The 27,952-nt window shown below is 44.3% G+C and overlaps 1 protein-coding gene across 5 annotated transcripts in view; it reads left to right on the top strand.

The window, feature by feature from the left end:
* Positions 1–27,952, top strand: part of nkain1 (sodium/potassium transporting ATPase interacting 1) — a 507,954-nt gene that overhangs the window by 457,671 nt on the left and 22,331 nt on the right. For all 5 annotated transcript variants that reach the window (XM_068011547.1, XM_068011548.1, XM_068011550.1 and 2 more), the window contains one exon: positions 17,993–18,053. In XM_068011547.1, coding sequence (XP_067867648.1) covers positions 17,993–18,053 — 61 coding nt within the window. The remainder of the gene's footprint in view (positions 1–17,992; positions 18,054–27,952) is intronic.

Genomic DNA, 27,952 nt, shown 5'->3' on the forward strand with positions numbered 1-27,952 from the left:
CACAGTGGCAGCCATGGCTCAGTGGTGGTGCCTCGCCTCTGAGTCAGAAGGTTGTGGGTTCATGTCGCAAATCTCGGCTGACTGATGAAGCGCTACTCTCTCAACGGTGCTGTCTTTTGGGATGATAATGATAAACCAAGGCCCCATTTTCCCTTTTATCAGGTGTAAAACAGCCTACAGCACTATTCGAGGAGGAACAGGGAAGTTCTCCCTGGTGTCTTAGAGTCATAGAGTCGTACAGCACAGAAACAGGCCCTTCAGCCCACTGCGTCCACGCCGGCCATAATGCCTATCTATACTAATCCCACCTGCCTGCATTAATTCCATATCCCTCTATGTCTTGCTCATTCAAGTACCTGTCCTGATGCCTCTTAAATGTTGCTAATGTTCCTGCCTCCATGACCACCTCTGGCAGCTCATTCCAGATACCCACTATTCTTTGTGTGAAAAATTTACCCCTTTGATCCCCTTTAAACCTCCTCGCATGGGTAAGGCTTCCACTGCTATGTTCAGACTGGCCAAGAGAGTGTGGGAAAATGGCGCACTGACACGGAACACAAAAGTCCGAGTGTATCAGGCCTGTGTCCTCAGTACCTTGCTCTACGGCAGCGAGGCCTGGACAACGTATGCCAGCCAAGAGCGACGTCTCAATTCATTCCATCTTCGCTGCCTTCGGAGAATACTTGGCATCAGGTGGCAGGACTATATCTCCAACACAGAAGTCCTTGAAGCGGCCAACATCCCCAGCTTATACACACTACTGAGTCAGCGGCGCTTGAGATGGCTTGGCCATGTGAGCCGCATGGAAGATGGCAGGATCCCCAAAGACACATTGTACAGCGAGCTCGCCACTGGTATCAGACCCACCGGCCGTCCATGTCTCCGTTATAAAGACGTCTGCAAACGCGACATGAAATCGTGTGACATTGATCACAAGTCGTGGGAGTCAGTTGCCAGCATTCGCCAGAGCTGGCGGGCAGCCATAAAGACAGGGCTAAATTGTGGCGAGTCGAAGAGACTTAGTAGTTGGCAGGAAAAAGGACAGAGGCGCAAGGGGAGAGCCAACTGTGCAACAGCCCCAACAAACAAATTTCTCTGCAGCACCTGTGGAAGAGCCTGTCACTCCAGAATTGGCCTTTATAGCCACTCCAGGCGCTGCTTCACAAACCACTGACCACCTCCAGGCGCGTATCCATTGTCTCTCGAGATAAGGAGGCCCAAAAGAAACCTCCTCCCTATCACCTTAAATCTATGCCCTCTAGTTTTAGTCACCCCTACCATGGGAAACAGACTCTGGCTATCTACCCTATCTATGCCTCTCATAATTTTATATACCTCTATCATGTTCTCTCTCAGCTTCCTTCGCTCCAGGGAAAACAGACCCAGCCTATCCAATCTCTCTTCATAACTCAAGCCCTCCAAACCAGGCAACATCCTTGTGAATCTTCTCTGCACCCTCTCTAGCTTAATCACATCTTTCCTGTAGTGTGGCTACCAGAACTGCACACAGTATTCCAAATGCGGCCCAACCAACGTTATGTACGACTGTAACATGACCTCACAACTCTTGTACTCAGTGCCTCGGCCGATGAAGGCAAGCAAGCCATACGCCTTCTTCACCACCCTGTCTACCTGTGTTGCCACTTTCAGGGAACTATGTACTTTCACCCCAAGGTCTCTATGCTCAACAACACTCCACAGGGCCCTGCCATTCACTGTATATGTCCTGCCCTGGTTTAACTGCCCAAAATGCATCACTTCGCACTTGTCTGTTAAATTCCATTTGCCATTCCCTAACCCACTTTCCCAGTTTATCTATATCCTGTTGTAACCTTAGACAACCTTCTTCACTGTTCACTATACCACCAATTTTGGTGTCATCTGCAAACTTACTAATCATGCTCCCTACATTCACATCCAAGTCATTAATACATATGACAAACAATAGAGGGCCCAGCACCGATCCCTGCAGCACACCACTGGTCACCGGCCTCCAATCTGAAAAACAACCCTCCACTTCCACCCTCTGCCTCCTATCATAAAGCCAATTTTGTATCCAATTGGCTAGCTCACCCTGGATCCCATGTGTTCAAACCTTCTGGACCAGCCTACCATGCGGGACCTTGTCAAAGGCCTTGCTAAAGTCCATGTAGACAACGTCCATCACCCTGCTCTCGTCAATACTCTTGGTCACATCCTCAAAAAACTCAATCAAATTCGTGAGACATGATTTCCCACGCACAAAGCCATGCTGACTATCCCTAATCAGACCATGCCTTTCCAAATGGGCGGCACAGTGGCGCAGTGGTTAGCACCGCAGCCTCACAGCTCCAGCGACCCGGGTTCAATTCCGGGTCCTGCCTGTGTGGAGTTTGCAAGTTCTCCCTGTGTCTGCGTGGGTTTCCTCCGGGTGCTCCGGTTTCCTCCCACATGCCAAAGACTTGCAGGTTGATAGGTAAATTGGCCTTTATAAATTGCCCCTAGTATAGGTAGGTGGTAGGGAAATATAGGGACAGGTGGGGATGTGGTAGGAATATGGAAATGGTGTAGGATTAGTATAAAATGGGTGGTTGATGGTCGGCATAGACTCGGTGGGCCGAAGGGCCTGTTTCAGTGCTGTATCCCTAAACTAAACTAAGCATATAAATCCTGTCTCTCAGAATCCCTTCCAATAGGTCTCTAGGTCAAGTCGGCATAAGGAGGGAGGAAGTGTTGGGTATTCTAAAAGGCATTAAGGTGGACAAGTCCCCAGGTCCGGATGGGATCTATCCCAGGTTACTGAAGGAAGCGACAGAGGAAATAGCTGGGGCCTTAACAGATATCTTTGCAGCATCCTTAAACACGGGTGAGGTCCCGGAGGACTGGGGAATTGCTAATGTTGTCCCCTTGTTTAAGAAGGGTAGCAGGGATAATCCAGGTAATTATAGACCGGTGAGCCTGACGTCAGTCGTAGGGAAGCTGCTGGAGAAGATACTGAGGGATAGGATCTATTCCCATTTGGAAGAAAATGGGCTTATCAGCGATAGGCAACATGGTTTTGTGCAGGGAAGGTCATGTCTTACCAACTTAATAGAATTCTTTGAGGAAGTGACAAAGTTGATTGATGAGGGAAGGGCTGTAGATGTCATATACATGGACTTCAGTAAGGCATTTGATAAGGTTCCCCATGGTAGGCTGATGGAGAAAGTGAAGGCGCTTGGGGTCCAAGGTGTACAAGCTAGATGGATAAAGAACTGGCTGGGCAACAGGAGACAGAGAGTAGCAGTGGAAGGGAGTTTCTCAAAATGGAGACGTGTGACCAGTGGTGTTCCACAGGGATCCGTGCTGGGACCACTGTTGTTTGTGATATACATAAATGATTTGGAGGAAAGTATAGGTGGTCTGATTAGCAAGTTTGCAGACGACACTAAGATTGGTGGAGTAGCAGATAGTGAAGGGGACTGTCAGAGAATACAGCAGAATATAGATAGACTGGAGAGTTGGGCAGAGAAATGGCAGATGGAGTTCAATCAGGGCAAATGCGAGGTGATGCATTTTGGAAGATCCAATTCAAGAGTGAACTATACAGTAAATGGAAAAGTCCTGGGGAAAATTGATGTACAGAGAGATTTGGGTGTTCAGGTCCATTGTTCCCTGAAGGTGGCAACGCAGGTCAATAGAGTGGTCAAGAAGGCATACGGATGGGGGTGGGGTATTGAGTACAAGAGTTGGCAGGTCATGTTACAGTTGTATAAGACTTTGGTTCGGCCACATTTGGAATACTGCGTGCAGTTCTGGTCGCCACATTACCAAAAGGATGTGGATGCTTTGGAGAGGGTGCAGAGGAGGTTCACCAGGATGTTGCCTGGTATGGAGGGCGCTAGCTATGAAGAGAGGTTGAGTAGATTAGGATTATTTTCATTAGAAAGACGGAGGTTGAGGGGGGACTTGATTGAGGTGTACAAAATCATGAGAGGTATAGACAGGTTGGATAGCAAGAAGCTTTTTCCCAAAGTGGGGGATTCAATTACTAGGGGTCACGAGTTCAAAGTGAAAGGGGAAAAGTTTAAGGGGGATATGCGTGGAAAGTTCTTTACGCAGAGGGTGGTGGGTGCCTGGAACGCGTTGCCAGCGGAGGTGGTAGACGCGGGCACGATAGCGTCTTTTAAGATGTATCTAGACAGATACATGAATGGGCAGTAAGTAAAGAGATACAGACCCTTAGAAAATAGGCGTCATGTTTAGATAGAGGATCTGGATCGGCGCAGGCATGGAGGGCCGAAGGGCCTGTTCCTGTGCTGTAATTTTCTTTGTTCTTTGTTTCCCACCACTGATGTAAGGCTCACCGGCCTGTGGTTCCCTGGCTTATCCCTGCTGCCCTTCTTAAATAAAGGCACAACATTAGCTATCCTCCAGTCTTCCAGTACCTCACCCGTGGCTAACAATGATACAAAAATCTCTGCCAGGGCACCAGCAATCTCCTCCCTTGCTTTTCACAGCATCCTAGGATACACCTGGTCAGGCCCTGGGGATTTATCCACCTTAATGCGCTTCAAAACGTCCAACACCTCCTCCTTTGTAATGTTGATATGCTCCAGGATATTGCTGTTCCCACCCTTGAACTCATTAGCTTCCATGACATTCTCCACGGTAAATACAGACGAGAAGTATTCATTTAAGACCTCGCCCATTTCCCGTGGCTCCACACATAGATTGCCACACTGATCCTTAAGGGGACCTACTCTCTCCCCAGCTACCCTTTTACTCTTAATATACTTTAAAAATCTTTTAGGATTCTCCTTTATCTTATCTGCCAGGGAAATCTCATGGCCCCTTTTCACCCTCCTAATTTCCTTCTTAAGTGTACTTCTACATTCCCTATACTCCTCGAGGGACTCACTTGATCCCAGCTGCCTATACCTGACATATGCCTCCTTATTTGTCCTGACCAGACCCTCAATATCCCTCGTCAACCAAGGTTCCCTAAACTTGCCAGCCTTTCCCTTCCATCTAACAGGAACATGCCGGCCCTGAACTCTTCATATCTCACTTTTAAAAGCCTCCCACTTGCCAGACGTCCCTTTACCTGTAAACAGCCTCTCCCATTCAACTTTTGAGAGTTCCTGTCTGATGCCATCGAAATTAGCCTTCCCCCAATTTAGGACTTCAACCTGAGGACCAGTCCTATCCTTTTCCATAACTATCTTGAAGCTAATAAGAGTTATGGTCACTGGTCCCAAAGTGCTCCCTCAGTGACACATCAACCACCAGCCCATCCTCATTTCCTAAGAGGAGGTCGAGTGTAGCCCCTTCTCTAGAAGGGCCATCCACATACTGCTTCAGAAAACTATCCTGGACACACTTAACAAATTCTTCCCCATCTGATCCCTTAGCACTAAGGCAGTCGCAGTCAATACCGGGGAAGTTAAAATCACCTACTATTACAACCCTATAATTCCTACACCTATCTGTGATTTCCCTACATATATGCTGCTCCAATTCCTTCAGACTAGTGAGGGGCCTATAGTATAATCCCATCAAAGTGATCACCCCTTTCTTATTTCTAAGTTCTACCCATATGGCCTCGCTGGACATTCCCTTGAGATATCCTCTCTAAGTACTGCCGTGATGTCTTCCCTAATCAATAGTGCAACTCCCCCTCCTCTCTTACCTCCATCTCTGTCACGCCGGAAGCATTGGTACCCCGGTACATTGAGCATCCAGTCCTGCCCATCCCTCAACCACATTTCCGTAATAGCTATAATATCACAATCCCATGTACCAATCCATGCTCTGAGTTCATCTGCCTTACCTATTAGGCTTCTTGCATTAAAGTAAATGCAGTTTAGCCTACCAGACCTTCCACGATCCCTGTCCTGCCCCTGCCCGGCCTGCCTACTGAACTTGCTTGCTTTAACCTCTATATTTGCCTCAACTATCTCATCGGAGAGACTACTACTTTGGGTCCCACCCCTCTGCCAGACTAGTTTAAACCCTCCTGAGTAGTACTAGCAAACCTCCCCACAAGGATATTGGTCCCCTCCCAGTTCAGATGCAACCCGTCCCTCTTGTACAGGTCACCTCTGCACCAGAAAAGATCCCAATGATCCAAGTAGCTGAAGCCCTCCCGTCTACACCAACTCTTCAGCCAATCATCATTTGCCTTATCCTCCTATTCCTACCCTCACTAGCACGTGGTACAGGGAGTAATCCTGAGATTACACCCCTAGAGGTCCTGCTTTTTAACCTTCTGCCTAACTCCCTATATTCACTTTGCAGGACCTCATCTCTCTTCCTGCCTATATCATTAGTACCAATATGGACCACGACCTCTGGCTGCTCACCCTCCCCTTTCAGAATGTCCTGCAGCAGCTCTGAGACATCCTTGACCCTAGCACCAGGGAGGCAACATACCATCCTGGAGTCTTGTTTGCGGCCACAGAAATGCCCATCTGCACCCCTTATGATAGAATCCCCTATCACTATTGCTCTTCCACCCTTTTTCCTCCCCTGCTGTGCAACAGAACCCTCCGTGGTGCCACGAACTTGGCTGTTGCTGCTTTCCCCTGGGAGGTCATCCCCCCCCAACAGTATCCAAAGCGGTATATCTGTTTGAGAGGGCGATGGCCACAAGGGAGTCCTGCACTACCTGCCTGCACCTACTATTCTGTCTGGTGGTCACCCATCCCTTTTCTGCCTGTGCAGCCAATACCTGCGATGTAACCACCTCACTAAACGTTTGACAAATGTTTATCCCTTAACGCCACTAAAACAGATTATCCGGTCAATATCTCATTGCAGTTTGTGGGAACTTCCTGTGTGCAAATTTGTTGCCTTATATCCGACACTACTACACTTCAAAAAGTTCTCCATTGGCTGTAAAGTACTTTGGGACATCCTGAGATTGTGAAATGCACTGTAGAAATGCAAGATCTTTATTATTATCCAGCAGTCCTTAATGGTACCAAAAAACTAAATTTCTTATGAAAATACGTATCTGAATGTGGAGCTGAGAGGTGCAACCCCATCCGGTCCCAAAGACCCCTCCTTGGCCTCCTTCTCCCTCCCTTTTGATCGTTGCCTCCTGTACTTCTTTCCTGGTCACCCCTCACAATTAGCCTTGCAGCGACCTGATATTGAAGTCCTCTTCACCAGTGAACTGCTGAGGGTGCCCAATATTCAGGCTCAATATCCAATGAGCCTTGGGCCTAGGGGTCGTTTCTGCGGAAACGGGTAGGCCCGAGAATACAATGGTGGAAAGTCCATGGAAATTCAGGCCCCGTCATTAACTTCATTTGTCCACAGCCCCATTTCATAAGAGCCCCATCAATGAGTTTTAGGAAGGACTGGGATGCTGTTGTTTTATTTTATTTCTGTTGATTTGTTATGATATTGGTTTGCAGGAATGACTGAAACCAGCGGTGTGAATTGGCTGAATGTACAAGCAAAGCTAGCTAATGGCCCAAGACACCTCAGTGACTATTTCTGTGTAACATCAATGAACTTTCACTATTGAACTTGTTACTTACTCAATGTCAGTTCCTCTCTGGTGCTGTCAGCACAGTGTATTTTTTTCACACAAAAAAAATCAATCGAACTGGGCAAGCAAGCGAAGTGGGGGGAGGGAGAAAAACATAAAAGCAAACCATAATTTTCTGTTTGATTTGTTTAAAAACAGCATAAGAAGAAAAATTGGCCCGAGTTTCTGATGGTTACAGTCAGAATGCTTTAACGATGAGTTATGTCCTGAATTCATCAAGCAATATCATAAACAGTGAAAGGTTTTACAGAGAGGAAGTAGTATCTCCGTGGAACCACTATCATTGTGGGAATAAATCATCCTCTCTGAAAATAGAAGTTATTTAGATGCATAAACCATTGCTGCCCCAATTGAGATTTATTTACACCTATTTCACAAATGTCTATTTCTCCCCACCCCCACCCCCATACCACCCCACTCCAATTCTCTCCTCCCCTCCTGTGCTCAAGATGCTGATTCATGCTGGACTCGGGTGTCTCATATCGCAGCAGTGCTCCAAGACAGAGGCTTATAACATAAGTTGATGCCTTCGGGTATCAGCTGTGACTGAGTTGATAGCACAATTTCCTCTGAGTCACTAGATTGTGCATTCAAGTCCCAATCTAATGACTTGATCACACAATTTAGTCTGACACTACAGTGTGGTACTGAGGGAGCATTACACTGCCAGAAGTGCTGTTTTTCAGATGACGTTAAACTTACTTAAGCAAGGATATACTTGCCTTTAGCGGGAGTACAATACAGGTTCACTAGACTGATTCCGGTAAAGGGATTGTCCTATGAGGAGAGATTGAGTTCAATAGGCCTATATTCGCTAGAGTTTAGAAGAATGAGAAGTAATCTCATTGAAACATATAAAATTCTTAAGGGACTTGACAGGATAGCTGATGGAATGATAGATGATGGGGAGTCTAGAACTAGAGGTCAGTGTCTCAGAATCAGGGTTTGGCCATTTAGGACTGAGAAGAGGAGAAATTTCTTCACTCAAAAGGTTGTGAATCTTTGCAATTCTCTACCCCAGAGAGATGTGGATGCTTAAATGTTGAGCATATCCAATACTGAGGTCAATAGATTTTTGTGTACTAAGGCATTTGGGGGTTATGGGGATAGGGTAGGAAAATGGAGTTGAGGGAGAAGATCCGGCATGACCTTATTGACTGGTAGAGCGGGCTCATGGGGCCGAATGGCCTACTCCTGCTCCTATTTCTTATATGCTCTTACATTCTTAAACTGAGACCATGTCTGCCCTCTCGGGTGCATGTAAAAGATCCCATGGCACTATTTCAAAGAGTAGAGCATTGTATCCAGTGTCTTGGTCAATACGGAGGAGTCGCATACAGGCCAGACCGGGAGAGATAAGGTGTCATCTGAAAGACGGGTTGTGAAACTTTCCTCCAACTGTTTTGTGTGTGTGTTTTTTTTAAACAAGAACAGATAGTGAAAGGACAGACATAGCAATGCTCGTTCACTACCACTGACCTCTGCATGCTCATTTATTCAAGGTGGTAAGGAGGCTTATTTGTGATCAACCACATTGGGAAAGAGATGTGCTAGAGGCAGCGGCAGATATTATTAAATGATAAGAGGCTAATTCTGTTAGTACTCGAATATATTAGTTATCTCCTGCTTTTTGAAGCAAGATGTCTATTTTTGCTTTCTGAGCACAGTTTCTCTGACTAATCCACATCACCGTGTCCTTTTGATGCAGGGTGTCCAGTCCTTTCCTCATTCAGATTGACATGACAATATTGGTTGGCTGATCTCCTTACTCAGTAGTTTCCGTTTGACGTTTTTAATCATTTCAATAGATTTCAGAAAGCCATAGAATTGGAGTGGTGAAAGATTCTAATCATCTGTATCCACACTGGACAATCTCTTAGCTCTTTCATATTTAACTTAATATTACTGTCATTCCCACTTGCATCAGTGTTGGATGAATAGACGCTTTCAGAAAAGTGAGTGAAGAATGGAATGTCAAAATCATATTCTACGTGCCCGCTGTTGGCATCTTGTGCCCATCTCAATAGAATTGCTGTAAAGAATTCCATTTATCACCCCCACTACCCCCGCCCCACCCACCAGACCCAGTCTTCGCCCTTTGCTGAAATAGTTGAGTTATGGTAGACCACAATAAAATAAAAGCAAAATACTGCAGATGCTGGAAATCTGAAATAAAAACAGAAAGTGCTGGAAATACTCAGCAGGTCAGGCAGCAGCTGTGGAGAGAGAAATAGAGTTAACGTTTCAGGTCTGTGATCCTTCATCAGAACATTCATCAGAAAGGTCACAGACCTGAAATGTTAACTCTGCTTCTCTCTCCACTGACGCTGCCTGACCTGCTGAGTATTTCCAGCACTTTCTGTTTTTATTTATGGTAAACTACAGTTCATTACAGCTGGCAACCTTCAGGTAGTCCCCACCCTCCCGTCCCACGTAGTCATTCAGAAAGTGTTGTCAGGCCATTCAATCATTGAAGGCATTGCAGCCCTGTTTTCGCTTGATATCTCCACGTCTGCAATGACCCTGGCCAAGGTTTCTCCCCTCTCTAACCCAAAAGCTCTGAAACCAATTATAACCCTGCTGAGTCAGTTAACACAACACCAAGAACCAGGAATTCTTGTGGTCCACCTGCCTCAGTCGCATCCTAGGGAGATTTTGTATCAACTGAGCCATCAGGAAGGCATTTAGATTAGATTAGAGATACAGCACTGAAACAGGCCCTTCGGCCCACTGAGTCTGTGCCGAACATCAACCACCCATTTATACTAATCCTACACTAATCCCATATTCCTACCAAACATCCCCACCTGTCCCTATATTTCCCTACCACCTACCTATACTAGAGACAATTTATAATGGCCAATTTACCTATCAACCTGCAAGTCTTTTGGCTTGTGGGAGGAAACCGGAGCACCCGGAGAAAACCCACGCAGACACAGGGAGAACTTGCAAACTCCACACAGGCAGTACCCAGAATCGAACCCGGGTCCCTGGAGCTGTGAGGCTGCGGTGCTAACCACTGCGCCACTGTGCCGCATGTTCCTCAAGGAGTAAGTTCTAAAGTAGATTTCACAGTCCAGAGTGGGAGATATACCAGCAGAAATTTCCTGTTTGACACCAATCATGTAAAGAAAGAAAGACTTGCATTTAGATAGTGCCTTTCAGGACCTCAGGACATCCAAAGTACTTTTTGAAGCGTAGCCACTGTTTAAGGTTGGAAACGTGGCAGCCAATTTGCACACAGCAAGTTCCTGTAAATTCCAATGTGATAATGACCAGATCACCTGTTTTTGGTGATGTTGGTTGAGGGATAAATATTAGCTTGAACAGGAAGTCAGTCATACACACAGGCTGAGCCCCTGAGTGATGTGAGCAGCAAACTCTACTTTTTCTTGCCTTACCATTCATGACCCATTCATGCTAGTGTGCTACCTTTATTGCTTATATAGATATTAGGTGTCATGATCTAATGATTATTGAACTGCATTAGAAACCAGCAGTTATGAGTTCAAATCTCATTATGACAATTTACGAAAGGGGTTTGAATAAACCTGGTAATTTTTGACTGTGAACGTATAAAAATCCCGCTGGTTCACTCAGGAAGGAAATCACTCCTAAGTGGTATAGCCTGCATGTTACTGTACTCCCTCACTCAATGGGTTAATTGTTAAATCACCCAGGTGGAGTCGTGAGTATGTTATCTGAGTTCAAATCCCACCACGGCAGTTGAGATTCTGAATTTTTTTATAAAACTGATAGTAATATAAGTTAAAGCCTGGCTACCAGACCCAAACCCGACTACGTGTGCCGGGTTCGGGTCGGGTCTATATTCTCTGTCCAGCATTCGGGCTCGGGTCGGGTTGGGCTAGACAGTACTGTTTTGTTTTGTAGTGTATTCTTTTTAATCTTTGATTTTTTTTATGTTTCAATAATATGTTTGATATTTTCGGGTCGGGCATGAGAAAAAAATTCAAGGACTCTGGCCCGGGTCGAGTTCGGGTTGGCTGTTGTCGGGTTGGGCCCGGGTTGGGTTTTTATTTTATACCCAAGCCAGGCTTTAATATAAGAGACCGTGAAGCTGTCAAATTGTCATAAAAACCCAACTGGTTCACTGATGTCTTTTAGGGAAAGAAATCTGCCATCCTTACCTGGCTTACATGTGACTCCATTCCCACATCAGCGAGGTTAACTCTTAACTGTCCTCTGAAGTTACCTAGTAAACCACTCAGTTGTTTCAAACCATTACAAAGATTGGACAATAGGGATGGTCAATAAATAAAGGCATCCAACACCCCAAGAATGAATTTTTTTAAAAGTTGTAAAGTTAATTGCTGTTTTGAGAAGGAGGTCCACCCATCACCTTCCAAGGCCAAGGGCAAGTGGTCAATAAATATGCCCTTCTCAGTGACCCCCAGATATAAATGTACTGAACTCTGTTCTCAAATGACCTGTGACTCATGAAAAACTACCATCATCTTTGAGTCTACAAACCAGACTACAAGTGTAGAATTTCCATTTGCCCAATACATAGTGAAAACTCTCTTCCTTTAAGAACACATCCCACTTACCTGTTCCAGTGAGCTTAAGTGCAATAAAAGCAAAATACTGTGGATGCTGGAAATCTGAAATAAAAACAGAAAGTTCTGGAAATACTCAGCATGTCTGGCAGCATCTGTGGAGAGAGGAACAGAGTTAACGTTTCAGGTCTATGACCTTTCTGAGCATAGGTGCAAGTTGGGCAAACCAAGGGTAAAGCGATACTGCTGGGGTTTAATAGGCTAAAACCATGCAGCTCACCAGTACAAACACTGATGGGCTTTCCCTGATTGGTCAGTCAAGACCACCCTATCCATTAGGGCATTGGCTTTCAGCGATTTTCAATACGTTCTTATGTTGGAATAAGATGTTACAAAGTAAATGCTTTCTGCTCACTGAAAGCAGCCACTTCCTGCTTTGGAAAGGTTATCTGTAGCCTTATCTGACTGACAATGTCTTGCCTCATGACTGAGCAGTAAAGTGCACGGCACAACTCCAAATGTTGACATTATGTTGTTTTCAAATAGGTAGATCTCATTAAGATGTATGTGCTTGTGCGCATGTATGTGTGTAGAATCAATTCTGGGATACTGTGGAACCATCCCATTTATATTTTTCAACCAATTCCACAGTGCCATCATGAATCATCATTTTTTTATTCATTCATAGATGTGGGCATCGCTGGCAAGGCCAGCAGTTATTGCCCATCTCTAATTGCCCTTGAGAAGCTAGTGGCGAGCCACCTTCTTGAACCGCTGCATACAACTCATCAATGGTAAACACAGTAGGCACCGGCCCCTTCTTTGCTTATTTAAATTGATCCAACATAGGGGAAGACGGTGGCATGGTGGTCATGTCACTGGAGTAATCCAGAGGCCCAGGCTAATGCCCTGGGTACATGGGTTCAAATCCCACCAAGGCAGCTGGTGGAATTTAAATTCAAATAATTAATAAAAATCGGGAATTGAAAGCTCGTCTCAATAATTGAGTAATTTAGTAATGGTGCCATGAAACTATCGTTGTCTTGAAAACCATCTGGTTCACGGATGTCCTTCGGGAAGGAAATCTGCTGTCCTTACCTGGTCTGGCCTACATGTGACTCCAGACCCACAGCAATGTGGGTGACTCTGAAATGGCCTCGCAAGCCACTCAGTTCAAGGGCAATTGGGGATGGGGAACAAATGCTGGCCTTGCCAGCGATGCCCACATCCACAGTTATAGAATTCCCTGGTCTAAAACCTGGTTCTACCCCTTTCATGGCTTACCCAAAATGCTGGCCTTTGGGGTTGGTACCATGGAATGGCACAAGGGAAAATCGTCCTTACAATCAGCAGCCATCAAACAGGGGTTAGCTGTTGGACTGCTCTGTCACTTGCCTGCAGATAGAAAGCTTGAGGGTCCTTTCCCTTTATTTTCTACCTATTCCTTCTTAGTCCTTTGCCACTTCATTCTTGGTAAAGGCAGATAATCAATTGAGATCCTCTCCAAAGTCTTGCAAAACTTTGTCGCCCAGTTGTGACATTTCCCTTTAGTTGTATCCACAGCTTTAAATCAGCAAGCAATTTTCTCCTTTCATTGGTACTTTCCCTAAAGCTATCCAAATGAGCTAACAGTGGCAATTTGGAAGCAAGAGCATAATAACTTTCATTTTAGTCTGTTTAGGACTGGCCAGCTTTCAGTCTAATCTACACCAAAAGCAGTAAGTTGTTGACCTCACTGTCAGAAATTGCTTGTGAATAATGAGCACTTGAGCAAGGGGCCAGAGGGCAATCAGTGCTTGTGGACCTGCACCCCAACAAGGAGTCAACACGTTCATGAGCGAGAAAGGGAAAAAAAATATATAGTTCATTTGAAATCCACCGCATTCCTAGAATTGCAGGTTATTGCCGTCAGCGGTGAGTGTGAGGTACCTCGACCTGATAACTAAAGGCTTCTGATGGCCTCTCAACATCCATCATAGACTGTTCTCATAAATTGGAAAGCAACCACTTTGAGCCTGTGGCTTAAAGGATAAAAATTAATTGGCGCTTGAAACTGAATATTGGAGGATCACTGTGTGTATTAAATAAAGAGTGGTTAGAGCCTGAGATCTTCATTCAAAGAGCATGTCTTTGTGTGTGTTTGTGCGCACATGTGCGTGTGTGTACATGTGTGTATATGCACATGTGTGTGCATGTGTTGTATGCTTGTGCGCATCAATTGCCTCTCCTATCTGAATGTCCCTTCTTTAAAGATCTGTACATCCTTACCCGTAAATCCCTCTGTGCTCCTCCACTCCATTAGGAATTTTACTATTTAGATTATACTTCCTTTCATTTTTTTTCCCTCAATAAATTGCATTACAAACGGGTCTCTGCGTTTTCTGAATATAAGGACATTAAAAGAAGTGGTGTAAATTTTCCACAAAACATTTCTTAGGCTATAGATGTAGGCAGTTCTGGGCATCCCATTATAGGAAAGATGTTAGACCCATGGGAAGGAGATAGTGAATATTCATTAGAATGATACCAGGGACAAAAATTTCCAGGTATGAAGAAAAGTTTGAAACATTATTGCTCTTTTATTGGAACAAAGATGGTTAAGGAAAGGGGAGAATGAATAGAGGTTATGAAATAGATGATTGTGAAAAGTATTGGGAGAGTAAGCAGTGAAAGATTGTTTCCATTAGTTAGTGAATTGGTAAAAAGCAGGTACAAACTTAGGATAATTATAAGAACTCTGAAGGGGGGAAATATTCTTATTCTTATTCCACACAGAGGGCAATTTGAATTGGAATACTTTACCACAAGTAATGTTTGAGGCAGGGATGAGAATAATGTTGCAGTGGCAAACACTAAGAAATGCAAGGCTAATCACACGCACCGATTGTTTTGAAAGCTAATTATGTTTTGACAAATTTAATGTACAGTAGAGGCAGATACAAAGCTACGGGGAGAGAGCGGGACATGTGGGATTCATTTCAGATTGCTCTTGCACAAAAGTTAGCACAGACACAATGGGCAGGATTTTATTTAGGCGATGGGGGTCTCAGCCACCGGCCGAAGAGGCGACGAGAGCCCTGCATCACTTCTTTGCAGGAAGGCCCGCCGCATCATGTGCCAATCGGGCACTTAATTGGGTAGCAGCGGGCCTTCCCCAGGATTAAGGACTCGAGTGACTGGGTGCCCACCCACCACCATTCCACCCGATTAAATTCTCTCCCCGCCTTCAAACTCGCCATGGAGGAGAGCATAAAATCCAGCTCACTGGGCCCAATTGCCTCCTGCGCAATAAATATCTGGCTCTAAAGCTTAAAAGAGGCATTGGGTAGATAACTGAAAGGAAGTACATTAAAAGGATATGGGAAAATGACAGGAAAGTGGGATTAGAATCATCAGAGAACTATAGAATGCTGTGGCACAGAAGGCAGCCATGTGGCTCATCATGCATGTGCCAGCTCTTTGGCAGAGCTACCTAATGAATCTCACTCCCCTGCTCTTTCCCCATAGCACTGTCATATTTTCCATTCGAGTGTTTATCTAATTCTCTTTTGAATGTTACTACTGAATCTGCTTCCATTGTCCTTTCAAGCAGTGCATTCCTGATCACGACAGCTCACTGTGTAAAGAAATTGTTCCTCGTGTTGCCTCTGGTTCTTTTGCCAATCACCTTAAATCTGTCTCCTCCGTCTGTCCTGGAAACAGTTGCTCCTTAATTACTCTATCAAAACCATTCATGATTTGAGCACCTCTATTAAATCGCATCTTAATCTACACTGCTGTGAGGAGAACAACCCCAACTTCTCCAGTCTCTCTACATAACTGAAGTCCCTTAACTCTGGTGCCATTCTAGTAAATGCCCTCTTCACCCTCTCCAAGCTGTTGACATCCTTCCTATAGTAAGATGTCTAGAATTGAACGTAATAGCCCAGCTGAGGCCTAACCATTGTTTTATAAAGGTTTAGCATAACTTCCTTGCTTTTGTGCTCCATGCCCCTATTAATAAAGCCAAGGATCTCGTATGCTTTGTTAACAACTTTCTGAACTTGTCCTGCCAGCTTCAACAATGTGTGTACATACACCTCCAGGTCTCTCTGTTCCTGGACCCCCTTTAAATTATTTAGAAAGACCTGCATTTATTTAGCTCCTTAATGTGTCTCAAAGACATCTCAAAGCACTTCACAATTAATTTCATTTTAAAGTGTCGTGACCAGGGTAGCCATTTTGCACACAGCAAGATCCCACAAACAGCAGTGAAATATATTACTAGTTTATCTGTTTTGGTGGTGGGAGAATTATTGGCCAGGATACTGGGAGGTCTCCCTGCCCTCATCTGAATGGTGACCACCTGGGATAAAGAAAGACTTGCATTGATATAGCACCTTTCATGACCACAGCATGTCCCAAAGCACCTTGCAGCCAATGAAGTGGTTTTTGAAGTGTGGCCATTGTTGTAACGTAGGAAACGCAGCAGCCAATTTACACACAGCACGATCCCACCATCAGCAATGTGATAATGACCAGACAATCTGTTTATGTGATGTTGCTTGAAGGATAAATATTGGCCAGGCCACCAGGGGTAACTCCCATGCTGCTCTTCAAATAGGGCCATTGGATCTTCTGCATCTACCTGAGAGGACAGATGGACCCTCAGTTTAATGTCTCATCTGAAAGACATCACCTGTCCCTCAGAACTGCATTGGAGTGGCAGCCTTGACTATTGTGCTCAAGTCCTGGAGTGGGCATTGAACCCCCAACCTTCTGACAGGATCAAGAGTGCTACCCACTGAGGCGCAGCTGACACTTGATCTTTAACATCCGCATGATCAGGCAAAGAAGAGGGTTCTCTAAAGACATTTGTAATGAAGAACGGTGTTCCCGACAATGCAGGGATTCTTCAACAAGCAGCTGTCGTTTCAGTTTATATTATGTGCTCAAGTTGTAGAGTGGGACTTGAACCAATAACCTGCACGTCTTGAGACAAGAGTGCTACAAACTGAGCCAAGTGCTGTGTGTCACCTAAGCAGATGAGATATTTACTGAGATGATGGAAACATTACAGAGCTGTAGAACCCTCTGCTGTTATTACCCTTCCAGACTAAAGCATTATCAGTACCATCAATGTGAATTCAGTGCAATAAAGCTGTCGTGGGCTGTCCTAACTTCACTCAATATATATGTCTGCAAGTATTAACGGTGCATATATGAAACAACAGATACATTGGCTCCTAATCTCCTAAAATTTAAATAAATAAAACAATAGAACAGAATTTCCTAGTGCACAGAAAGAGATGAATAAAACAAAGAACAGAAAAAGGGGGTTACTTATTATTCAGCGTTTTGAGAAGATCCATTATTCGGCTTCAAGCCTTCGAGTTTATTAAATGTGCCACAGGCAAACCTTAAAGAGCATCCCATTATGTTTTGTGATGGTTAATGACATTTTGCTGTAACAATGAGCCTTTGTGATGTGCTGCTGGTCTTTAGCTATGACTTCAGTTGCGTAAATAATTCTGTTCAGTAACCATCACCCGGCTGATTTGGAAATTCAGTTTATAACTTGCTGTGCGAATGTTTAGGATTGATTCATATTTTAAATTGTCACCTGCAGATGATAAAGTCCTGGGTTTGACTGCCGGTTGATGCTGAGTTAGCTGGTCTCGGAGAGATCATAGTTAAAGGCCACTACACTTAGCGCCAGTGGCCTCCAGCTCTCACCAAAGGACCAGTGGGACCCCGTGAGGCTCGACTGCGAGGCACCGCGTGGTCAAATAGCACACCAAAACTCACGGTCTAGGCTTGCTCATGATGAACGGCTCCTGGGGTAATGGATTGGAAGATAGCTGGGACATGTACCCCAGTTTTGAGTCAAAGCCTTCAGCAAAGCAGGGGTAGCGGAGGGGGAAAGAAATTGAAATTGTGGAAAATAATGAATTCTGCTATTTTTGCTCTTTTGCAGCTCTGCGGGTTTGTCTACGCTTGTTACGTCAGCAAAGTCTTTATGGAAGAGGAAGACAGCTGTAAGTGCCTGAAGTATTACTCTCAGGATGAACCTTTTTCTGTGGTAACACTGGAGGAACAGCATGGGGGCAATTTTAACCTCAGTCTCCAGGCGGGAAACCCATGGAATTGACCAATATTGTCTTCAATAGAGGGAATTCTCGGGCAGGATATGGAGCCAGCATTGCTCCCCATCCCATCAGTTTCCCATTGGACGGATTAGGTTAAAGTTGCTCCCCAATGTTTTACCCACAAGCAACACTTTACAGAAGCAATCCTCTCAAAAGTAATCAGAGAAAGAAGTAATAAACTGAACCATTCCTGACAGCCAGCAGGCTTCATTATTGGGCCAAGTTCTTGTTGAAAGAAAGAAAGAACTTGCATTTATATAGCACCTTTCACGATCTCAGGACATCCCAAAGTTCTTTACAGCCCATGAAGTATTTTTGAAGTGTAGTCACTGTTGTAATGTAGGAAACACGGCCGCCAATTTTGCACAAAGCAAGATCCCATAAACAGCAATGTGATAATAAAGAAACCATTGTTTTTGATGAAGTGGGCTGAGGGATAAATAAATGCCAGGACACCGGGGAGAACTCTCGTCCTCAGCTTTGCGCGAGTGCCATGGAATCTTTTCCATCTCACCCAAAAGACGGCACCTCTGACAACACAGCATTCCCTCAGTGCTCTCCAAGTTGTGATATTTTACTGATATTTTTCCAGAGACACACCAGCCACATACGTGAATCGGACCATGAAAAATCGGTTTGTGTCTGCGTTGCAACACATTTTGTACACCAGTTGCCCTGTTGTTTAATATCTGCCCCTCCCCCAGCCCCTTGATCCTGCTTTAACAGTGAGTGCCCTGTAATCCCTAAACTGACCCATTGTATTAGTCGCTGACACCATTTTAATCTTGGTACTCAGTCAATAAAGTTAGTAGATACAGGGTTTGTATAGAATTGACTCGGCAGAAGGTTTTTTGAATGAGATTGAGCAAGTATGCCAACATCCAGAAAAGCCTCCCTCACAGGTAAAATGTTGACTAACTTTGTTGCAATTTTTCTTTCTACCTCGAAGGTAGTAATCCGGATTGCTCCCAGTGCCACACGCAAGTGAGAGTAGAAATAGGAAGATAGGGATGATCAATGCATGGCCTGAAGCATAGTGCAGGATGGTGGGCTTCAGATTCTTCAGGCATTGGGACCCCTTCTGGGGCAGAAGGCACCAATTCAAAAGAGACGGGTTGCACCTCGACAGAACTGTGACCAATGTCCTTGTGGGGAAATTCACTCGTGGTTGCGGAGGGTTTAAACTAAATTGGCAGGAGGATGGGCACCAGGATATAGAAGCAGGAAAGAGGAGTAAGGTGCATAATGTGAGAGTGTTGGACAGTACTAGAGAAGGAAATCGTTCTTTTTTAGATAGGAGCAGCCTGAGAACGGCTACTGGGAATGCAAAGACAGGATTACAATACATGTATGTAAACGCATAAAGTGTAGTGAATAAGGTTGTTGAGCTACAAGCACACATAGCAGTATGGGAATATGGGAATAGCAGCAGCAATAACAGAAACATGGCTTGAAAATGGTGAGAACTGGGTGCTTAATATAAAAGGATATAAAGTATTCAGAATAGATAGAGAAGGAAAAAGGGGAGGTGGAATTGCAGTACTGATTAGGGAAGACATTGCAGTGTTGGAAAGAGGTGATGTCCTTGAGGGGGCAAGGACAGAGTCTGTTTGGTTAGAGTTAAGAAGCAAAAAGGGTATGATCACGCTACTAGGGGTATTCTATAGACCTCCAAATAGTGAGAGAGAGATAGAGGAGCAAATCTGTAGTGAAATCACAGACAGGTGCAAGAACTATAAAATGGTGATATTGGGGAACTTTAATTACCCCAATATCGATTGGGATAATTTTAGAGTAAAGGGAAAGGAAGGGGAAGAATTTCTGGATTGTGTTCAGGAGAACTTCCTTTATCAGTATATTCTTGGCCCAACTAGGAAGGAGGCATTTCTGGATCTGGTGCTGGGAATGAGGTGGGCCAAGTGGACCAAGTGTCTGTGGGAGAGCAATTGGGTAAGAGTGATCGTTGTATCATAAGGTTTAGACTCATAAAGCAGGAAAACAAGGAACGATATAAGGTGAGACGGCTAGATTGGAAGAGAGCTAATTTCAAAGTAATGAGAAGTGATCTAGCCAGGATTAAATGGAACCAAAGACTGACAGGAAAAACTGTAACAGAAAAATGGGTTATCTTTAAGGAAGAACTTCTTTAAATACAGGCTACGTGCATTCCAACAAGGGCAAAAGCTAGGGTAACCAAAAACAGGACTCCTTGGATGACGAGGGAGATAGAGATTATGATGAAACAAAAAAAAGAGGGTGTATGATGCATGTCAGGTGAATTCTTCAAGTGAGAACCAGGCCATATACAATAAGTTGAGAGGGGAGGTGAAGAGGAAGATAAGACTGGCAAAGAGAGAATATGAGAATAAAATGGCAGTCAACATAAAAGGGAATCCAAAAATCTTCTACTGGCATGTAAATAGTAGGTGGGTAGTAAGAGTGGAGTGGGTTGTTTAAGGGACAAAGAGGGTAATATATGCTTAGAGGCACAGGACAAGGCTAGAATACTTAATGAGTACTTTGTATACTAAGGAAGAGGAATCTGACAAAATATTGGTCGAAGCGGAGAGAGTAGAAGCAATGGATAGGGTAAAAATTGAGAGTAAGGAGCACTGGAAAGGCTGAATATGCTAAGGGTAGATAAGCTACCTGGTCCAGTTGGCCTGCATCCCAGGTTGCAAAAGGAAGTGGGGATGGAGATAGGAGAAGTCTTGCCATAATCTTCCAATCTTCCCTAGATGTGGGGGAGGTGCCAGAGGATTGGAAGATTTATTTCAGAATGCATCATTTGGTACAATAGGCCCTTTATAAATACAAGTTCCTGAGGCTGGTGACAGATTCCAGCGTCTAAAGACTATTTACTGAATTCTCTACAGTGACTTTGAGAAGTCATTGTATTCTACCATTCCGTATTTACCTTTGATGGTGTATTGCCTCCCACAAGTCCTTGGGACAAATAGACCAGTTAATAAAATTAATCCATTTCTTCCACTCACCTCTGTGTCCCACAATGTGCAGACATTAATTATTGAGATTCTTAAGAGTTCTGATCTCCAACAAGTCAAAGGGCTGGATTTCAACCTGACAACAGGGGTCCTGGCGACAGGCCAGAAGGTGACCCCGCCTTGGCCCCGTCTTGAACCCCTAGCCGAGTTCCACGGCGGGCAGCCAATTAACTGTCCGTTGTCAGGATCCCCATCCCTTTAAAGACAGGGGATCATAGGGCTGGCAGCTCAGCAGTACCAACAGCGTCACCGGGAGTGGTAGCCACTGCTGGTACTGTAGGAGGCACAGGACCAGTGCTGGAGCCATGGACCTTGGGTAAGCAGGGCGGATTTGCTGGGGCCAGTCCGAAAGGGCACAATGAGGGATGGGTTGTGTAGGGTTGTTGAGAGCAGTGGAGGGTTGTTGTTGGTAGAGAGGGAGCCTTTGCCGCAGGGGGCCCTTCATGGGCCACAGATTGCCCATGCAGGAGGACCACCCCCCCATCCAGCCCATAGGAAGGCCGCCTGGTATTACTTGGGTAGCCTCCCCATGTGGCATCCCCACCGTTGGTAAAATGTCAAGGGCGGCAGGTAGAGGCTCTTAAGTGACCATTAAAGGGTTCGATGGACCTCTGGGCCAGAAGGCTGTCTGCAGCCTCCCCTGATCCTGACAAAATTGAATGGCATTGGGAAGGCGACAGGCAGTCTACCCCCTGCCTTCCTTCACTATTTTATGGCTACCCTCACCACCTCCCTAGAGGGCTGATAAAATTCAGTCCAAATTTTCTGGCCTTCCCATCCTGCCTCTTCTGTATACTTCCTGTGTGCTGTTTTGGGTTTGATATTTGTAAGTTGCAATGAGATCACCTCTTGGCACTTTTACTCAACAAAACATTGCATTTATATAGTGCCTTTAACATAGTAAACCATTGCAAGGTGCATCATGGGAATGATTATCAAACAAAATGTGACACTGAGCCACAGAAGGAGATGTTGGAACAGGTGACCAAACGTTTGGTCAAAGAGGTACGTTTTAAGGAGCATCTTAAAGAAGGAGAGAGTGAGGCAGAGATTTAAGGAGGGAATTCCATGGAATAGGACCCAGGCAGCTGAATAGACACGTAGGGCCAAATGGCCTCCTTCTGTGCCATATTAATCTTTGTTTCTGTGTTTATTTGCTCTGCAACCTATCATGGCAGGATATAGGGATGACAAAACTCCAGCATTAGGAGGGTGGCACATGTTAAATCAGGCTGGTGGCTCCTCTCACCACTCCCTCGTGGCTTTGACTCTCTCCATTGTGTATTGGAGGCCAAAACTGGGCCATGCACTTTAGCGTCCACTGATTACCACACTGGGTGACTCTGCCACTTCTGACAGCTGGTTACACAGCAGCATGGGAGGAAGTCAGCATCGAGTTTCAGACTTGTCCTTTGATCGAAGAATTGTACATGCGGAGGAGGAGATGAAACCAAGTGATAAAGAATTTTTAAAAAGTACTGCAAACTAGCGGAGCATAGAATATTTGTTAGATCGAAATATAATTTTAAACAATTATGACAAATCTGCTGGTGTCGAGGCATAATTATGGCTGCAGGTTGAGAAGGGTTTTGAACAGCTATATACATGCATGCTGCATCTTTTTTTATCATTAATTATATGGTACCTTCAAAAAAAAAAGCCTCGTACTACCTTTCACAGGACATCCCAAAATGCTTTACAGCCAATGAAGTGCTTTTGAAGTGTAGTCACTGTTGTAATGGAGGAGATGCAGCAGCCAATTTGTGCACAGCAAGCTCCCACAAGCAGCAATGTGATAACCAGATAATCTGTTTCTGTGATGTTGTTTGAGGGATAAATATTCTGTCAAACATCATTAAATTTATATGGTGTGCTTTATAGTCCTGTGGTTACAGTATTTACAGAATAATAAGCAATGTCAGACCAGGCCATGAATAATGGTGTTATAAAATGGCCCAGTCCCTTAGGGCTGGGAACCCTAACCTCATTAACTGACCTCATTACTATCTATAACCCCTACTGGAAAAGTCTGAGTGTGTGTGAGCAAGCGTGCCAACATCAGATGAGCAAAAATATTGGGCTCAACTGTGATGCTCCCTCCACAGTGGAAAGGCTTTCTGACATTTCTGAAGCATGGCCACCAAGTGAAGCTCTTGTAACCTATACCTAGGGTAAATCAGGATAAAGGTGGATAAAACTGTGAAGTGGGGCGGGGGGGGTGGGGTGGGGGGTTGTTTGTGGCGGGTGTGGGGAGTGAGGGTGTCAAAAGATCGCAACAGTCTTGTTGCAAGACTCTTGACAGATTGTTTCCAGATGATTACCAGAACATTCCATAACCCACATTTGTTATTTACAGTGTTTATCCATACCTTTGTAAAATAGAACATAAATAATTGTCCTGTAATTTTGGTCCTGTTCGAGCGGGGCCAATCTGGGCCTGTTAGGGAAGGGGATAATCTGGGCCTCTTTCTCACTCATCATGTTCTTTACTCTCTCAAGACGTGAACTTGTTTTTTCTATCATTAATTGGCTGTTGAACTCTTCACTTGTATTGTCAACACACCCCGAATCTGTGCCAGCAACTGTACAAGTCTTACAAGTAACTTGGCCACTGCTGAATGTTCGATTCAAGTACTTGTGTGTTTGTATACATGCGTGCATGTGTGTGTATGTTTATATGCTTTTTGAGTTTGTGTATGTGTGTGTCTATGTATATATATTTATATTTGTGTGTATGCGCTGTTACCGATAGGTGGTAAGGGGTTTGGGTGGTTCCCACTGTTTACCTCCCAACTGACTGCAATCACGTTTTGTTAGAAATGGTGAGTTAGTTCCTGAGTGGTTTTTTAGGGTCAAATAAATAGACAAATGATAGGTTTCCTCATAGGTTAAAAAAATAACGATTTATTTTTACACAATTCCCGAAATGGTCACAACCTTACCCACACACACATTCACTCACACGCGCATACTCAAGAACAGATAGATAGAGAGGAAAAGGGTAAGAGGCTTAAAGTGAGGTAGGTATTCGTGGTTTACAGTAAACCTGTTGAATCTTCTAAGAAGGACAGATTCTTTTAAAGGTGCAGCCCTGGATGTATGTAGTCTTGAACTTGTTTATAGGTTGTAGATTTCTGGTGGTTAAAACTTCAGACTGGAGGTGTTGGTTACTGCAGCAAGTTGAAGTGTAGAATTAGCAGCAGGGCTTCTTTCTAGTTTTGGCTGGATCTCTTTCCACAGCCTCTCGCTGGACTGCTTTCTGTGATATTGTTGTGATCTCTCCCCTCTCTCCAGAGGGCTATCTTTTAAGGTCAAAATCCATCACATTACAGTTTCTGTTCGTTGACACCTGGCCTTCTCCCCTGGGGTGACTGCACAATGGACCAGGATGTGGAATCCATGGCTGGCTATTGATGTCTGGATGGGTACCATTCTGTTCTTATGCGGCTACTTCAAACCTTCTTTGTCTCAGAAGAAACCCATTCAATTCAGGAATGTCTCGATGATTTTAGGATGGGTTTAGTTAACATCTCTTAGTCTGGAATGTATCTTTTTGTCCTTTCAAGACAGTGAGGCAGTTTTTGAATGCACAGGCCAGGTCATCTGTCCTTTGGTGGCCATCTTTGCAGCACATTGTCCACTTTTTAAAAGGAAAAGTCAATTTCAAAGAGTTCACGTTGAATAAAGTTCATATGTTAAAAGTTAGGAATATGATATGTCTTTACTGGGCGTAACAGTCTGTTTGTGCCTGAAAATGATGACAAACATACAGATCCTAGACTTGGATCAGTTTGAAATGGTCCTGTTGTAGTTCATCCTGACCATATATTAATTCTTGTTTATGGAAATTATAAATGTCATTAAAGTGTGCAGATAATGAGAGGAAGAAATGATGTTGAAATGCTCCTTTATCACATCTCTCAGAAATGTCCCAAAGTGCTTCATGTACAATGAATTGATTTTTGAAGTGCAGCCATTATTATTATGTTGGCCAGGAAAACTGGTCAGAATTGTCATATTCTGAAGCCACTTGTCCCATCACCTTCTCTCCGGTCCCGGTCAAAGGTCCGTGACAGAACTAAGGAATTGGTCGATTCAAAATACATAGGGACATCATCAGGGCAGCATTTCTAGCAATGAAGAGCAATACTTTTATTCAATCTCAGGATGTGGGCCTTGCTGGCAAGGCTGCCATTTATTGCCCTAGTTGCTCTGTGAAGGTAGTGGACCGCCTGCTTGGGCAATATTTGCAGCAGCATGATACACCTGAGAAGGCAGCAAAGATTCAACCATGTTGTTGTGGGACTGGATTCAGAAATAGGCCAGACCAACCCCTAACAGGCCAGACCCAGCCTCCGCTAACAGGCCCAGGCCCACCCTTCCCCAACAGGCCAGACCTGGCCTCCCCTAAAGGACATTAGTGAACCAGTTGGGTTTTTTTCTACAGTTTGGCCACTCTTATTGATACCAGCTTTTTATTTCCAGATTTTTAAAATCTGAATTCAAATTCTCAAATTGCCATGCTGGTATTTGAACTAATTGGATTATTAATCGAGTAACATAACCACGTCGCGACCATACCCTCGATTAGCAGTTGCAAAGGTGATGGCAACACAAACATTTCCTTGGATTGCCTCATTTTGGTAATGAAGCTGAATGATGCGGAGCTACCTCCAGCCATTGTCAAGAGAGATTATGGGATAAACCGTTTATTGAACAGACATTGATCAGCACAGCTCAGGGAGATCTCTGAGTCATGTCTGCTCCCTCCTCTGTGCCTGTTGTGTATCTGACTTTAATACTGAATCAATATGGCCTGCATCAATAGGGACACCATCCAGTGAAAAACCTAGAATCCTCACATCTCTATTGAAGGTTACACCAGGATAAGGCTCTTGATCTTTTGAGTTTTCTCATGAAAAACATGGGCCCGTAATAGAATTTCTTTTCGTTTTCTCTGTTTCTGTGTTTTCTTCCCTTCTGAAGGGGTGAGATCGCAAGGTAATGACATAGGAACTCAGCCCAGCCACACAGAAAGAGGCTACAGTCACTCGTGAAGTCACTGACTTCACAGCCGCCAGAAGACTTTCAGCACCTTTGCAAAATGGCTATTGATTAACTGTGAGCCCAGGCAGTGAGTGTCAGCAGAGGACTTGACCATGAGGTACATAGCACAGCTGATTTCATCCACACACCAGTGCTTACATGTGGACTCATACCCACACACACACGTGCTTACTCAGACTCACACACACGTTCATGTGCACTTATGCACACACTCATACTTGCACACGAACTTATACTCACACATACACGCTCACCCGCACATGCACACCTTCCAGCAGAGTTCCTCAGGCTGCAGTCAGGAGCAGGAGCACAGGCTGATATTTCCACTTTCAATTCAGGGATGCTGTGATGCCCACTTGTGTCCCAAATAAATCAGCAGAGACTGCGAATTGAAAAATGAGCCCAGCAGAGACGGGGAATTCAAAAATGAACCCAGCAGAGACTGGGAATCGAAAAACAAACCCAGCAGAGACTGAGAATCGAAAATCGAACCCAGCAGAGATTGCGAATCAAAGCTGGATTGTTTCACAATATATTTCTAGCTCTCTTTCCCTCCGAAAATATAATTATTTCACTAAAATAAAGTTAGGAGGCAGAACCTGTTCCATCCCAACATTAAAAATGAATCCCACCAACACACAGTTAGATGTTAATGAATATCTTTAAGGGGTGCAGATGGTCCAAGTACATGCCAGATCCATGGCAGATTAGGTGCCTATTTGGAATTACTTGCGTATGTCGGAATACTAAGCTATGAGATGCAGCAGCTGCCTTTTGTGAGCGCTGAGGTTTTGAACATTCTTCAAACAGAAACACTGAACTACTTTCAATGCATCTGCTTCACTGAGTTATGAATATTTGTCTTGAATAATTAGCATATTTCGTCTGTTCGGGCGAACGTGAAAGATTCCATTTCCCTATTCCAGGAAGAGCAGGGAATTCTCTCCATGTCCTGGCTAACATCTATCCCTCAACCTACATGACTAAAACCGATCAAATAGGTCTTTTCTCTCATTGCTGTTTGTGGGATCTTGTTGTACACCGATTGGCTGCCATGCTTGTGCACATAAAAACAGTGATTAGGCTTTGCAAAGTAATGAATTGTCTGTAAAGTGCATCAGGGCATCTGGGACACAAAAGGCACTCTTGTAAAATGAATTGTATCTCTCTATCTCTCTCTTTCTCTATCTCTCTCACAAATCTCAGGAAGCCCTTTGACTTGTAGGCTTGGGTTTCAGTTCCATTCCAGAAATGTCCTACAAATCCCTAATGGATGAAGGCAGTGCCTGGTGCGCTAAAACAATGGCACCTAAAAATGGAAACACTATGTATAGGTAGCATGATATTCCTACATTGCAACAGTGACTACACTTCAAAAGTACTTAATTGGCTGAAAAACACTTTGGGACATCCTGAGGGTGTAACCGGCGCGATATAAATGTAAATTCTTTCGTTTTTTTTCCATTGGAACATAGGAGCAGGAGTAGTGTTATGACCAAGGTGGGAGGAGTGCACCGTTTATTCTAGTTCCACTTCTCCATGGGTCACAACTTATATTTAAATGTTCTCACTTACCAATACAGTCAATCATATACTCTATTTTTCCCAGAATAAAACTCACTAACCAGCTTTCTTTAATGAAGAACAAAATTATCAATTTATTATAAAACAAGCCTTAACCAGTAATGAAGTAAAGCATAAACACACAGATTGAAA

The sequence above is a fragment of the Heterodontus francisci genome, chromosome 31, assembly GCF_036365525.1.
Source record: "Heterodontus francisci isolate sHetFra1 chromosome 31, sHetFra1.hap1, whole genome shotgun sequence".
In the NCBI taxonomy this organism is placed as follows: Eukaryota; Metazoa; Chordata; class Chondrichthyes; order Heterodontiformes; family Heterodontidae; genus Heterodontus; species Heterodontus francisci.